Here is a 16944-nt window from a genome sequence, read left to right as displayed (position 1 = left end):
CATGATGTTGAAAAATCGAACCATCGTAGGTTGGGATCCATCCTATAAGACGAGCTACACTGCCGGAAGTGTAAGACTGCTATGCTGCCGGAAGATGGGGCATAGTGGACAACTGCAAGTCCTGACAACAGGAGGTCAGCATCTGCGACCTTTAACATCCACATTGACACTACCACAGTCTTCCAAACAGAGCTGATGATATAGTTTGGATGTCGTCCCTGCCCAAATCTCATGTCGAATCGTAATCCCCAGTGTTGGAGGTGGGGCCTGGTGGGAGGTGATTGGATCATGGGGGCAGAGTTCTTATGAATGGTTTAGCACGGTCCCCCCTTGGTACTGTATAGTGAGTGAGTTCTCATGCGATCTGGTTGTTTAAAAGTGTGTGGCACCTCCCCTCTCTCTCTTTCTCCTACTCTGGCCATGTGAAGTGTTGGCTCCCGCTTTGCCTTCCACCATGATTGTTAAATTCCCAGAGGTCTCCCTAGAAGCTAATGCTGCCACGTACAGCCTGGAGAACTGTGAGCCAATTAAACCTCATCTCTTTTTAAATTACCCAGTCTCAGGCCGGGCGCGGTGACTGACATCTGTAATCTCAGCACTTTGGGAGGCTCAGGCAGGAAGATGATTTGAGGTCAGGAGTTCGAGACCAGCCTGGCCAACATGGTGAAACCCCATCTCTACTGAAAATATAAAAATTAGCCAGGCATGGTGGCGGGTGCCTGTAATCCCAGCTACTTGGGAGGCTGAGGCAGGAGAATCGCTTGAACCTGGGAGTCAGAGGTTGCAGAGAGCCAAAATGGAGCCACTGTACTCCAGCCTGGGCAATGGAGTGAGACCCTGTCTCAAAAAATATATATATATTACCCAGTCTCAGGTATTTCTTTACCTGAGACTATGAGAGAATGGACTAATATAGCTGAAGAATTTTATTTTATTTTTTAAAAACTTTTACGTTTGGGGGTACCTGTAAAAGTTTGTTACATAGGTAAACTCCTGTCATGAGGATTTGTTGTACAGATTCTTTCCTGCTTCTCTCCCTCCTCCCACCCTCCATCCTCAAGAAGACCCCAGTGTCTGTTGTTTCCTTCTTTGTGTTCGTAAGTTCTCATCATGTAGCTCCCACGTATAAGTGAGAACATGCAGTATTTGGTTTTCTGGCCCTGTGTTAGTTTGCTAAGGATGATAGCCTCCAACTCCATCTATCTTCCTGCAAAAGACATGATCTCATTCATTTTTATTGCTGCATAGTATTCCATGGTGTATATATACCACATTTTCTTTATCCTGTCTGTCATTGATGGGCATTTAGGTTGATTCTGTGTCTTCAGAATTGTGAATAGTGCTGCAATGAACATTCGTGTGCTTGTGTCTTTATAGTAGAATGATTTCTATTCTTCTGGTAGTAATGGGATTGCTGGGTCAAATGGTCGTTCTGCTTTTAGCTCTTTGCAGAATCACCATACTGCTTTCCACAGTGGTTGAACTAATTTACACTCCCACTAACAGTGTATAAGTGTTCCCTTTTCTCTGCAACCTTGCCAGCCTCTGTTATCTTTTGACTTTTTAATAAAAACCATTCTAATTAGTGTGATGGTATTTCATTGTTGTTTTGATTTGCATTTCTCTAATGATCAGTGATGTTGAGCTTTTTTTCATGTTCGTTGGCTGCAGGTACATCTTCTTTTGAAAAGTGTCTGCTCATGTCCTTTGCCCACTTTTTAATGGGGTTGTTTTTCTCTTGTAAATTTAAGTTCCTCATAGATGCTGGGTATTAGACCTTTGTCAGATGTATAGCTTGCAAATATTTTCCCCCATTCTGTAGGTTGTCTGCTTACTCTTTTGATAGTTTCTTTTACCATGCAGAAGCTCCTAAGTTTAATTAGATCCCATTTGTCAATTTTTGCTTTTGTTGCAATTGCTTTTGGTGTCTTTGTCGTGAAATCTTTGCCAGGTCCTATGTCCAGAATGATATTGCCTAGGTTGTCTTCTAGGGTTTTTATAGTTTTGGGTTTTACATTTAAATCTTTAATCCATCTTGAGTTGATTTTTGTATTTGGTGTAAGGAAGGGGTCCAGTTTCAATATTCTGCATATGGCTAGCCAGTTATCCCAGCATTATTTATTGAGTAGGGAGTATCTCCTCCGTTGCTTGTTTTTCCCAGGTTTGTTGAAGATCAGATGGTTGTAGGTGTGTGGCCTTATTTTGGGGCTCTCTATCCTGTTCATTTGGTCTATGTGCCTGTTTTTGTACCAATACCATTCTGTTTTGGTTACTGTAGCCCTATAGCATATTTCAAAGTTGGGTAACATGATGCCTCCAGCTTTTTTCTTTTTGCTTAGAATTACCTTGGCCATTTGGGCTCTTTTTGGTACCATATGAAGTTTAAAATAGTTTTTTTTCTAGTTATGTGAAGAATGTCATTGGTAATTTGATAGGAATAACATGTAATGATATTGATTCTTCCTATCCATGAGCATGGGATGTTTTTCCATTTGTTTGTGTCTTCTCTGATTTCTTCAAGCAGTGTTTTGTAACTCATATTGTAGAGATTATTCACCTCCTTGCTTAGCTGTATTCCTAGGTATTGTATTCTTTCTGTAGTAATTGTGAATGGGATTGCTTTTCTGATTTGGCTCTTAGCTTGGTATTGTTGGTGTATAGGAATGCTAGTGATTTTTTGTATCCTGAGACTTTGCTGAAGTTATTTATCAGCTGAAGGAGCTTTTGGGCTGAGACTGTGGGTTTTTTCAGATATAGAATCATGTTCTCTGCAAACAGATTTAGTTTGACTTCCTCTCTTCCTACTTGGATGCCCTTTCTTTCTTTCTCTTGCCTGATTTCCCTGGCCAGGACTTCCAGTACCATGTTGAATAGGCGTGGTGAGAGAGGGCATTCTTGTCTTGTGCCAGTTTTCAGGGAGAATGCTTCCACCTTTTGCCCATTCAGTATGATGTTTGTGGTGGTTTGTCATATATGGCTGTTATTATTTTGAGATATGTTCCTTTAATACCTAGTTTATTGACAGTTTTTAACATGAAGCAGTGTTTAATTTTATTAAAAGTCTTTTCTGCCTCTGCTGAGATAGTCATGTGGCTTTTGTCTTTAGTTCTGTTTATGTGATGAATCACATTTGTTGATTTCCTTATGTTGAACCAACCTTGCATCCCAGGGATGAAGCCTACTTGATTGTGGTGGTTTAGCTTTTTGATGTACTACTGGATTCAGTTTGCAAGTATTTTGTTGAGGATTTTTGCATTGATGTTCATCACGGATATTGGCCTGAAGTTTCTTTTTTTGTTGTGTCTCTGCCAGGTTTTGGTATCAGAATGATGCCGGCCTCCTAGAATGAGTTGGGGAGGTATTCCTCCTCCTCAATTTTTTTGGAATAGGTTCTGTAGGAATGGTACCAGCTCTTCTTTATACATCTGGTAGAGTTTGGCTGTGAAGCCGTCAGGTCCTGGGATTTTTTAGTTGGTAGGGTATTTATTACTGATTCCCTAAATAGACCAATAATGATTTTAGAAGTGGAGTCAGTTTTTTCCTGGTCCAGTCTTGGGAAGGTGTATGTATCCAGGAATTTATTTAGCTCTTCTAGGTTTTCTAGTTTGTGTGCATATGGGTGTTCATAGTAGTTTCTGATGGTTGTTTTTATTTCCGTGGGGTCAGTGGTAACATTCTCTTCATCATTTCTAATTGTGTTTATTTGAATCCTCTCTCTTCTCTTCTTTATTAGGCTAGCTAGTGGCCTATATATCTTATTAATTTTTTCAAAAAACCAGCTCCTGGATTTCTTGATCTTTTGAATGGTTTTTCATGTATCAATCCTTCAGTTCAGCTCTGATTTTGGTTATTTCTTGTCTTGTGCTAGCTTTGGGGTTGACTTGTTCTTGCTTCTCTAATTCTTTCAGTTCTGATGTTAGTTTGTTAACTTGAGATCTAACTTTTTTATGTGGACATTTAGTGCTATGAATTTAACTCTTAACACTGCCTTAGCTGTGTCCCAGAGAGTCTGGTATGTTGTATCTTTGTTCTCATTAGTTTGAAAAAACTTCTTGATTTCTGACTTAATTTCATTATTTATCCAAAGTCATTCAGGAACATGTTGTTTAATTTCCATGTAATTGCATGGTTTTGAGCAATTTTCTTAGTCTTGACTTCTATTTTTATTGTACCGTGGTCTGAGGGTGTTTGATATGACTTTGGTTCTTTTGCATTTGCTGAGGATTGTTTTATGTCCAATTATGTGGTTGATTTTAGAGTGTGTGCCATGTGGTGATGAGAAGAATGTATATTCTGTTGGTTTTGGGTACAGAGTTCTGTAGAGGTCTATTAGATCCATTTGGTCCAATGTTGAGTTCAGATCCTGAATATCTTTGCTAATTTTCTGCCTCCATGATCTAATACTATCAGTGAAGCACTGAAGTCTCCTACTACTATTGTGTGGGAGTCTATGTCTCTTTATAGGTCTCTAAGAACTTGCTTTATGAATCTGGGTGCTTCTGTGTTGGATGCATATATATTTAGGATAGTTAGATCTTCTTGTTGAATTGAACCCTTTACCATTACATAATGCCCTTCTGTGTCTTTTTTTTTCTTTGTTGGTTTGAAGTCTTTTTTGTCTGAAATTAGGATTGCAACCCTTGCTTTTTTCTGTTTTCTGTTTGCTTGGTAGATTTTCCTCCATCCCTTTATTTTGGACCTATGGGTGTCCTTACATATTTTATCTTTATCTATCCATCCAGCCATCCAGCCATCCATTCATCCGTATCATTTTTAACCAATAAGGACTTTTAAAAGTGCAACCACAACACCATTAACATAACCAATAAAATCTATAACAATGATAAAATATCATCTAATACTCAGTCCATGTCCAATTTTCCCTCGCTATCTCAAAATCGTCTTCTTAGAAATGGTCTGTTCAAATGAGATCACATGGACAGAGGAAGGCGAACCTCACACTCTGGGGACTGTTGTGGGGTGGGGGGTGGGGGGAGGGGGGAGGGATAGCATTGGGAGATATACCTAATGCTAGATGACGAGTTAGTGGGTGCAGCGCACCAGCATGGCACATGTATATATATGTAACTAACCTGCACAATGTGCACATGTGCCCTAAAACTTAAAGTATAATAATAAAAAATAAAAATAAAAAAATAAAAAGTGAAAAAAGAAAAAAAAAAAGAAATGGTCTGTTCAAATCACAAACCAGATTCAGAAACAATAGCCATACATTACATTTTATTAATATGTCTCTTAAATTTCTTTTAATCTATTACAGTCATTGGAATTTTTATGTCTTCATTTATCCTTCCAATTATTAAAAAAAGTATTTTTGTATTCATTGAATAGACAATGCTTGCAGAAAAGTAAAAAAAAAAAAAATTTAGTACAAAAAGGTACGTAGTGAGCTGTTCCTTAGTCTCCCTTCCCAGAAGCAATGTTACCACTTTTGTACAAATAGTCTCTGCCTAGACACACATGCCAGTCCCTAAGGTGGCTGTAACAAGGTGGTTAAGAGTGAGAACATGAATTCAAATTCCTATTATGCCACTCACTAAGTATAAATCTTGGTCATGGTACATGCCTCTGTGCCTCAGTTTTTAATAATGGTATCTATCTCATAGGGCTGTTGAGAGAATTAAATCAGATAAGTGCTTAAATAACTATTAATATTTATTATTATTCACATTCCCTTTTGGCTTTTTTCCCAAATAGCAGAGTGGTACACATATGTCTTCATTTATTTGGCTTGTTTTTTCACCTCACATCACATTTTGATGAATAATTCCATACATGTTGTTATAGATTTGCTTCATTCTTTGTAATCATTGACTAATATTCCATTGTATGAATATGCTACTGCTAAACATGTACGTTATTTCCAACCTCTTATTATCAAGAAATGCTGCAATGAATATCCTTGTAATACTTTAGTGGATTCATGTGCAAAAATATTCATAGGATAAAATCCTGAAAGTTAAATTGCTGAGCTAAAGGGTATGTGCATTTTAATGCTTTATAGATTGCCCTGCTGCCTCAAAGGAGGTTATAACAATTTACACTCCCAAGAAAAATGCACAAGGGTCCCCATTTCCCCATACCCTAGCTAACACAGGATATTGCTAAATGTTTTCATCTTTGTAAACATGATGTATTGAAAATGGTATCTCATAGTTTTAATGTGCATTTTTCTGATTGTGAGAAGATAAAGGAAATGTAGTGCAACTAAACATCAGCAGTCAAATGACCTGGCCATGACTCCTGAGTGAGGACACTGGTAAACACCATCAGGATCCAAACACCTCTGTATTTACGAAGAGGATGCTCCCTATTGGATAGCACTAAGCTTATTTCATGTATGTACATATGTAGTTAGTTAATTACATCCAGCAGTGGCAAAGGGCTTGTTCTGACCCAATGAAACTTTCTCTCCTGGCCCCCTTCCAGCATGTGGTCAGGAGTAGAGTGTTGTGGCCATGAGGCATGCATTTGTACAGATGACTACTTACTCCTCCTTGAAACATTTTTTTTCCATTTGCTTCCCTGCTGTCTCACTCATGGGTCTGCTCCTAATTCACAAATTACTCTTTTCCCAGTCTTCTTGGTTGGGTTTTCTCCTCTTCTGTGCTTGTAGACATGGGGGAGCCCCAGGGCTTCTCTCTTGAACTACAGCTTCTCCCTGGGTTCATCTCCTTGGGATGTCTGTTCCAATGGGTTTAAATACTAGGGCTAGGACTAGGGAGAGGTCATTGAGGCACCTAGCACATAAAGTTTAAGGAAACATTCTTTATCAGGCCCATGCAAGTGCAGGACTGGCCCTGGAGGGTGACTACCACCTTACCTTTTCCACCCTAGGCACCTTGTTTGCCTTACCCTAGCCCCAGTCCTCTTTAACACCCCAGTCTTCTCCCTGGACCTCCAGAAACATAAATCCTATTTGACATTTCTACTTGGAGGTTTTAAGGTAACTCAAATGTAAAATATCTAAGACAGAACTCTCGCATCACTTCCCATCCTGGGGCCCAAGCCTGTCTCTTCTACTAGTCTATCTCAGTTAACAGCATCACCATTTATTCAGTTGCTCAGGACAAAAAATTTGAAGTAATCCTTGACTCTTCTTTTTTTTTTTTTGAGACGGATTCTCCCTCTGTTGCCCAGGCTGGAGTGCAGTGGTGGGATCTTGGCTCACTGCAACCTCTGCCTCCTGGGTTCAAGCAATTCTCCTGCCTCAGCCTTCTGACCTCGTGATCCACTCGCCTCAGCCTCCCAAAGTGCTGGGATTACAGGCGTGAGCCACCGCACCCGGCCTGGATTCTTTTTTTTTTAACAAGTCCTATCTTCCATCTCCAAAATGTATCCCAAATCTGACAACCTCTCCCGCCGTAGGCCAGCCCCCATCTCTCACCTCTGAAAATAGCCTCCCTTAGATCTCTGGACATTTGTCCTTCCCCACCCCCTTGTGATCAATAGTCAGCATTCAGAATGATCTTTTAATATTATGAAGGAGACTGTGTTCCTCTCCTACTTAAAACTCTCTAGTGGCTTCCTAATAAATTTAGAATAAAAAGCCAACTCCTCGCCATGGTCAACAGGCCAGGATCCAGTGGGTACAACAATCTTATCCCAGCACAATAATCCCACTTCTGCCTCCCCACCGTTCACCAGGCTCCACTGCACTGGCTCATTCCTGCCTCAGTTGTGCTTCTTTTCCCTGGAAAGTTCTTTCTGTAGATCTTTAAAGGGTGATTTCCTTCTCAACATTCAGGTGTCAGCTCCTGTCAATTTCCTGACCACACCCATCCACTCAGAGATCACTCAAAATCCCATTACCCTATTTTATTTCTCCATCATATGTGTCACTATCTGAAACTATCTTGTTGTTGATGCAGGCTATTTTCTTGACCCCTTCATGGGACTCCCAACAGGGGTACCCCATTTACTCAGCCTGCCCTGCTCAACCTCTTGCAGGAGGGAGCACACGAGTGAACACGTGCAGGAACCAGCTGGCTGCTTTAGTGCTGTGAGGAGTAAACTCCATGCAGGCCCTGCAGCAGCAACCAGATAGGGATGCCTGCAACCCCAGGGCCCCAGAGGGTGTGTTACAATGCTCTCGTAGCTCTGCCATCTGTGGACAGCAGTGTGTTGTCAGCTCAGTGGGCCCTTTGCTTCATCATGTAGGGTGGCTGCCCTCTGCCAGTGAGGGCAAAGGGCCAGGGTGACAGTCTTTTTGGGTACCCACAATTTGTGCATCCTGCATTCTTGTTTGGTGCCCAAGAAGAATGAGGTCACACAGATGCACTGAAGGATGGTGAATGCATGAAGGATGGTGAATGCAGAGAATTAGCAATGAAAGTGGCTCTCAGCAGAGAGAGAAGCTGAAAAGGGAATGGGAAGGGCAGGTCACTCTCCCCTGAAGTCAAGTCACATCTCTCCAATGTCCAGTCACCATCTCTGAAGTCAAGTTTCCTCTCTCTGATGTCCAGCCACTTCTCTCTACTGGCTGAGTCTGGGGTGTTTATAGGCAGAGGATAGGTGGTGGGGCAGGCCATACATAATTTTGGAAAAGGCAACATTCTATTGGTAAAAAGACATTATTCATAAAGAACCAATTGGGAAAGAGCGGGCACACAGGGATGGAAGTTCTCACTTTGGGCTGCGGGTTTCAGGCTTTTCAGCTCAAAAGTGAGGTTTTTCCAGGGACCTGCCCCGTCTGCCTAAAATTTCTACACTTCTGTCATTGATACCGCTGGATAACAGCTCTCCTATAAAGTTCAGGGGCTTAAAACAAAAATTTACTAATTCACCCAGACAGTTCTTGATAGGGTCTCTCCTAACTGTTGCAGTTACATAGCAACTGGGTTGGAGTCATCTTTTCTGGGCTTGACATCCAGGACAGCTTCTTCCCTTGTGTGTCTGGTGCCTCAGTGCTCCTCCAGGCAGCCTTTTTCTCCAGAAGAGTAGCCTGGACTTCTTGGCAACTCAGGCTTCCAAAAGAAAAAAAAGCAGAGACTGCTGGTTCTCTTATCAAACAGGCCTGGAACTGGCACAATGTACTTCTGCTGCCATATTCAGGAGGTCAAACAATCAAAGGCCAATACAAGTTCAAAGGCATTGGAGAAAAAATTATACCTCTTAAATGAGAAGCGACACGTGTGTAAAAGGGGAAAAGCATTGATTGTGGCCATTTTTGGAGATAAGCTATCACGTTTATTTGTTTGTTTACTTTCTAATGGTCTGTCTTCTCCCATTAGGTTATAAGCTCTGTGAGACAACAGGAATCTTGTCCATCTTGTTTTATGGCTCTACTTCCAACACCTAGAATAATGCCTGGCACATAGTAGGTGCTCAGTTAATAACTTAAGCACTTGATACATGTTTGGGGAACTAAAATGAACAGAATTAAACTTCTCCAGATTGGTCCTGCCAGATTTTCTGATGCCAAGCATGCTGATGCCTCACCAGATGAAAGAAGCCCTAAAATGTAGGGTTTCGCTTTCTCTGCAAACAAGAAAAACTTGCCCTGAACACAAAATCTAGAAATAGATTTGGCGTGTTTTCTACATTGAAATATTTCCCATAGTACCAGAAATTATTTTCCCACAGCTTTGTGCTACATTAAAATATTGAAGTTGACTGAAAATATCTCCATTCTTTAATCTTGGTGTAGACTAGAAACAATTTTTTTTGTAACAAAGTAAATATGAAAACTTCCTAATGTTTGAACTCCCCAGATATCCCCAGATATCTCCAAACTTAAAATATCATTGCAAGTTAAGATAGATTTTTTTAAATGACTACTGAGAAAGGTCATTAAAGGCTTGGTTATTAAAATGTACAGATTTGGGTTATAAAGCCAGCACTTATTTGTTTAAATCATTACATATGACCAAGCACAGAAAATAAATTACCTCAAATCTCCTCTTTGCTAATTTTTACTGGTAAACTCTATAAAATGATCCTATCTTTAAACCTTTTGTAAACCCCTTATAAATTAGTAAGTGAGAATGTATTCATCAGAAGGATTTTAGTGATGTTTGAAATTAAAAAAGAGAGATTTGATTTTTAAAATTATACTTGCAGACTACTGCTAATGAAACTTCTTCTAACCCTAGTTTTGTCTTATCTTCAGTTTTTCCAGATTTGCTCAAAGCAATCCCAGTGAGCATCCATGTCAATGTCATTCTCTTCTCTGCCATCCTTATTGTGTTAACCATGGTGGGGACAGCCTTCTTCATGTACAATGCTTTTGGAAAACCTTTTGAAACTCTGCATGGTCCCCTAGGGTTGTACCTTTTGAGCTTCATTTCAGGTAAGTACAAAATTCTACCTCTGAAGACAAATGTGCTTTTCAATATGTCAAAAAGACCGTCTACCTAAATATAAAGTTATAATCTTAACATATATACATGGATGAACACTGTAGTATTATATATAATAACAAAAAGTGTGGAAATACCACACTTGCTCAACAGTAGAGAGTTCAATAAATACTTTATGGACATCTATATGAATAACTGTGATGCTGACATTAAATTATATTTTTGAAGATGTAATCAAGAGGATAAATGCTTGTCTCAAAAAGTTACATGGGAAAAGCAGTATGTAAACTTATATAAACATCGTGAACCTAATTTGATTATATATATAAAATATAGGGAATATACATATAAAATACATATATGTATATATGGGGGATATATATATATATATATATATATGAAAGAAAGAGATAGATAGATACATAGATAGATAGATAGACAGACAATACAGACTCCAATCTGTTGGTCATGGTTGTCTCTGACCCATGACACTATGGGGGACTTTTATTTTGCTCATACTTTTCAATATTTCTTAGTGTTCAATAATGTGCTATTATTTATACATAATAATAAAAATAAATAAATGGCATCAAAAAAGAGTAAAGGGCCAGTGTTCCACCCACATATGAGCAGCCATATTCAAGCCTGTAGACACTTTGTGTAGCCTAATGCTAGGTGTATCTGGGCAAGGATAAACTCTAAAGCCAGAAATTAGTTCATCAATAAACATGTGCTACTCAATAGCTAGGGCTGATGGAAAAGAATATAAAACCCAGTCTGTGCCAAATGGTGCTTACTATCTGCAAGTGGGAGAAGGAGAAAGACGAGAAAATGAAAAATGTGTGTATAATTTATATGTAGCTGTTCTGTAGGAGATCTCTGACTTCACCCTATTCTAACTTTGCAAAAAGATCCAACACTTTGTCAGATTCCTGGGAGGCAAGTAATTTTATTGATGGTTTCATGGAGGGATACAGAACGATAACAACTCACACAAAGCAAACAATGTAATGAAAATCTCTATTCGACTGTTTCTTTTTCTCCTGAAGTTGCCCTTTGGCTGCCAGCTACCAGGCACCAGGCTCAAGGTACTTTCTTGCTCTTGACACTACTCCCTTCTCTCACACAATTCAACCCCAGCCACAAACGTGTATAGATCTCTCTCTATATAAAACAAAGCCCTGTAGTTAACAGGAGGTCACTCGCAGTGTAGCCTCTGTTCATTGTTACTTGTGCACACTGCTTAGGGTCTCACCCCATCCACATTCTGCTAATCACATTATTCACCCATCCAATGCAGATCTCTCCAGTGGAGATTCTGCTAATATTTTCTTTAGATTTTTCACAAGTATATAATACAGTTTTAAATTGTACAGATGATTATCCTATAACAGAAGAGTCTAAGCCTTTTACATCTTTGTATCTCTAACAAAAGCATTCAGCATGAAGCTCTGTACACAGCAGACAATTCAATACGAATATGCTGACTTGAAACAGCAAGCCTAGAAAGGAGATATTAACTTGGTCACTTAGACAGAACAGGTTTCAGCAATCAGAATTCAGATGAGATGGAACTGGTAGAACAGGCGCTTTGAAGCAATAGGACATGAGCCAGTGAGGAGAGGGATGGAATATCGTAAACAAAGGCCAAGGGCTTTGCAATCAGAGCTGAAGAGCCAAGAGCACAGGCTCAGGGTGTAGGCAGACTGAACGAGAAAGTGATTCAATCACATGTGAAAGTCCAGATGAGAAGAGAGAGTTGGGATTACTTCTGCTCACCAAACATCCAAAACCAAACTGGTGGATCCAGGTGGTGTGCTGTTTTACTGATGACCATTACACACAATTTTAACAGAAGGAATGTAAAGCAGTGGTTCTCAAACTGGAGTTCCCAGATGAGCAGCGTCTGCATCATCTGGAAACCTGATAAAGCAGCAAATTCTCAGGCCCTACCCCAGACCCACTGAATCAGAAACTTGGGGGTCTGGGGGAGGATGGCCATCTGTATTTTAACAATCTCCCTTCAGGAGATTCTGAGGCTGGCTCAAGTTTGAACTACAGGTAGTTGGTTCAACAGGTGTTGGTGGACTGACAAACAAAAAGGAGACTCCGAGGTAACTCCAAGATGGTAATGTCAGAAAGCAGCTACCACCCCTAGGGCTTGGGGGAACCAACAAAAGAGTTTGGCATTGCCAGAACCTAGAAGCTTGAGGAGAGGCCCCAGAGCATTGTGTCTCAGACCTTGAGGACTTGGCACTGGGACACCATGAGGGGTTTCTGGGTGTGGGAAAGGGCTGGAAACTCCCCAGTTGCTGCCACCAGGGAGAACTACAAGTGAAGTGGAAGGTGTGGGCCTTTCTCCCTTTTCTTTTCTCGTCTTCTCTCTCCCCCTGGTGCTCATGTTTGACAGAAAACAGCTGAAAAGGCAGAACTAGTTTGGGGAGTCTTGACCTGCCATCATAAAGCAGAGAAAAGCAAAGCTGGAGTGAAGGTGAGACACAACAGCTCATTAGCAGCACAGCCGTCTAGCGCTCCAGCTTCTGAATGAAATTCTGAAGAACAGCGCACTTGGAAGACAAATTATTTGACAGTTCTGACAGACGACCAAACTAACAGCATTTGAAAAGCAAGATGACTCAGAGAATACAGAATTTAATCAAAATCCCAGATCCTATCTCTGCCTTTGGCCAGGCCTAATGCAAGGAGAACCTGAGCACACAAATATATGCAGGAATGATCAGGACCTGTGCCTGCATTCTATTCTGTCTCACCCACCTTCAAATTTGTTGTAAAAGCATGGGCTCAATAAAGGTTTGTGAATCAGGGAAGGAAGAGAAGGGGAGAAAGGAAGGGAAGGAGCCAGCTCCAGATCTGTGTCTTGCAGAGGATAAAGGCCAGTGTTTTTAGATCACCCAGTGTTTTTCTAAGCCCCCAATACTTATTTTTAAATATCAAAATGTTCAATAACTCAAAAAAAAACCGTTACAACAATAAAACATGTTTGAGGGTCAGATGGACTGGCAGTTTGTGACCTCTGGGGATAAACAGGTCACTTTGGAATCACAGACTTCCTCATTCCCCTTAAATCTCATATGGTACCCAGAAGCCCTTGGAACTTTGGAAGGTGTTTATTCACAGTTGTAATGTCCATGCAGACCCTGGCTCTAAGACCCAATTGTGTAAGTGTAGGTTTGTAGCCCTTATCCCAAACATTCTAAATGTGAGCCAATGCGTCGCACACTCAGAGGCCAGAGACTGTATTGGGGTCCTTTATTTCACGTACGAGTCACATTCCATTAAGAGACCCCAGAAGTCAGCTGTCTTCCACTGACTGGTTCTCTTCCCTTGTTTCTCTTGACAGTGTGTGCTGCCCAGGTGGCAGTGCTCACTGTCAGCAGAGAAGAAAAATGCTTTCCTCCTTGGACCTCTTTTCTCTTTTTCTCCTCCCTACTCACATTCAGGTTCCCTAAGCTTCCCCGCTCCTTGTGCTGAAGTCATTCTATGGTCATTTCTTCAACTGTCTACTTCCCTGCTGGATGGGCACCCAAGACTTGGCATCCTGGGGCATGTAGAAAGGGGAAAGGGAAGGGAAGGGAAAAGAAGTCCTCCCAATTGTCTATCTGGACCTTTCCACACTGCCCAGAGTACTGCTATGGGCATCTCCTTATGTCTCCCGATGTGGTGCATGCCAGACCCTGCAGGTAGAAAAGGAAAGAAAGCAACCCATTGGACCAGGCCAGCAAAGGCTTCAGTCACACAGCTGGCTCATACTTATGGCTTCATATTCTGTTGCCTCCTGAACCAGACATTTCTTCCACTCTCATAACCTCCAGTTTAGCTCGTATTCCTCAGCATTCTCCATGTAATATTGTTGCATGAAACCCATGCAAGTCAGCCAATTTGCTCTTTCTCATCTTGTCATTTATAAATTGATGCTGAGAAGTCTTTTTCCCAAGGTAGGATTTTAGTAATACCTTCATCATCCCCCATAGTTCATTTTGGGCAGTGATTCGCTTCTTTGACTGTACATTAGAATCATCTGAAGAACTTTCTAAAACTACTGATCTCAGGTCTCACACAACACTAATTAAATTATAGTCTCTGGGGGGGTAGGGCTTGGGCACTGCTATTTTACCTTAAGCTCTCTGGAGTCATTCTAATTTGTAGCCAGTGCTAAGGGTTGCAATATAAGTGAATATATTTCACGTATTTGTCAAACATTGACTGAGTGCCCATTATGTGCCAGCCATTATAATAGGCACTGGTGATCCCACAGTGAATCAGGCACACAATGCTGTCTTCACGGAGCTTGTTGTCTAGTGGGAGAGTCAAACAAAAGTGTATATCAATAATTAAGTGATTACAGATTGCAATAATTACAATAAGGGTGATAAACAGGTTGCTATAATATACAATAGTATTGCCTTTCACCAGACATTTCTTAAAGAGGTAAATCATCTATCAGACACCTTTTAAAAAATCTCATCTAATTTCAAAAGTGTACATAAATAATTAAGTGATTACAGTTTGCAATAATTACAATGAGGGTGATAAACAAGTTGCTATGAAAGAGAAAGATAGCAGAGACCTGGCTTTGAGATGGTGGTCAGGGAAGACTGCTCCAATAGCTGAGTTCTAAAGCTAAGAAGGAACTGAGAACCTTCACAGAACGTCCCAAGTAGAAGAGAAAGCACACTGAAGACTCTCGGGAAAGAGGTCTGCTTGTTGTAGGAACCGAAAGAAGGCCAATGTGGCTAGGTGCTGGGTAGTGAGGGGAAATGGCACAAGGAAAAAATGAGGTTAGAGAGATCAGTTGATACCAGTTAATGTTGGACCTTAAACATTAACCATGGTAAGTCTTTTAGAATTGATTCTAATTGCAATGAAAACCTTTTGAAAGATTTTAAAAAGATATCTGATAGCTGATTTACCTCTTTAAGAAATGTCTGGTGAAAGACAATACCATCACATTGGAGATGGAAAAAGATGAATGGATTCTAAAAACATTCTGAAAGTACATTCAAAATGTTTTTCAGGTAGCTTATGCAACTAATAAATAGTGGTGGCATTATGGATAAGACAAGGGAGGAGCAGGCTTGCAGTTTAGGGCAAGAAAGGGGTGGGGAGAAGAGCTCAGCACTAAAAATCATGTGTTCCATTTGGGGCACATCGAGTCTGAGTTGCTATGAGACCACCAAGTGGAGATGTCAAGTAAATAGTCAGTTACATGAATCTGGAGTTCAGTGAAGAGGTCTAGAAGAAAGATGTACATTTGGGCATTATTCGGATATAGATATGTAAAGCAATAAAATTGGATGAGATCACCTAGGGAGAGAATGCACATAGATAAAAACTGACCTAGGACCACTTCATGTCTAAAACACCAAAAGCAATGTCAACAAAAGCCAAAATTGACAAATGGGATCTAATTAAACTAAAGAGCTTCTGCACAGCAAAAGAATCAGAGTGAACAGGCAACCCACAAAATGGAAGAAAATTTTCACAACCTACTCATCTGACAAAGGGCTAATATCCAGAATCTACAATGAACTCAAACAAATTTACAAGAAAAAAACAAACAACCCCATCAAAAAGTGGGTGAAGGACATGAACAGACACTTCTCAAAAGAAGACATTTATGCAGCCAAAAAACACATGAAAAAATGCTCACCATCACTGGCCATCAGAGAAATGCAAATCATAATCACAATGAGATACCATCTCACACCAGTTAGAATGGCAATCATTAAAAAGTCAGGAAACAACAGGTGCTGGAGAGGATGTGGAGAAATAGGAACACTTTTACACTGTTGGTGGGACTGTAAACTAGTTCAACCATTGGGGAAGTCATTGTGGCGATTCCTCAGGGATCTAGAACTAGAAATACCATTTGACCCAGCCATCCCATTACTGGGTATATACCCAAAGGACTATAAATCATGCTGCTATAAAGACACATGCACACGTATGTTTATTGCAGCACTATTCACAATAGCAAAGACTTGGAACCAAGCCAAATGTCCAACAATGATAGACTGGATTAAGAAAATGTGGCACATATACACCATGGAATACTATGCAGCCATAAAAAATGATAAGTTCATGTCCTTTGTAGGGACACGGATGAAATTGGAAATCATCATTCTCAGTAAACTATCACAAGGACAAAAAACCAAGCACCGCATGTTCTCACCCATAGGTGGGAATTGAACAATGAGAATGCATGGACACAGGACGGGGAACATCACACTCTGGGGACTGTTGTGGGGTGGGGGGAGCGGGGAGGGATAGCATTAGGAGATATACCTAATGCTAAATGACGAGTTATTGGGTGCAGCACACCAGCATGGCACATGTATACATATGTACCTAACCTGCACATTGAGCACACGTACCCTAAAACTTAAAGTATAATAATAATAAAATAAAATAAAAAAACAAAAACTGACGTAGGACCAATTCCTGAAGAACACTGACAGTTAATTTTTTGGTTTAGGAGGAGGAGAAGCCAGCAAACGACACTGAGTAGCAATATCCAAAGAAAAAGAGGAAAAAGGAAAACTGGGAGATTATGAGTGTCCCAGAGGGAATGTTTCAAGATTACCATCAGCAGTGAGCTTTT

General features: G+C 40.5%; 1 protein-coding gene across 3 annotated transcripts in view; it reads left to right on the top strand.

Annotated features, from left to right (window-relative positions):
• The window catches only part of CLRN1 (clarin 1), a 46916-nt gene that overhangs the window by 21605 nt on the left and 8367 nt on the right, over positions 1-16944 (top strand). The window contains exons 2-3 of one of the 3 annotated variants that reach the window (XM_008951869.5): positions 10133-10312; positions 11372-11410. In XM_008951869.5, coding sequence (XP_008950117.1) covers positions 10133-10312; positions 11372-11410 — 219 coding nt within the window. Of the gene's footprint in view, positions 1-7892; positions 8062-10129; positions 10313-11371; positions 11411-16944 lie in introns of those variants that run through there. The other 2 variants (XM_024928227.1, XM_008951870.4) reach the window with 2 other exon arrangements.

Source organism: Pan paniscus, chromosome 2 (assembly GCF_029289425.2).
Source record: "Pan paniscus chromosome 2, NHGRI_mPanPan1-v2.0_pri, whole genome shotgun sequence".
Lineage (NCBI taxonomy): Eukaryota > Metazoa > Chordata > Mammalia > Primates > Hominidae > Pan > Pan paniscus.
The sequence above is the reverse complement of the archived record's forward strand: the minus strand, read 5'-3'. Positions and strand labels throughout refer to the sequence as shown.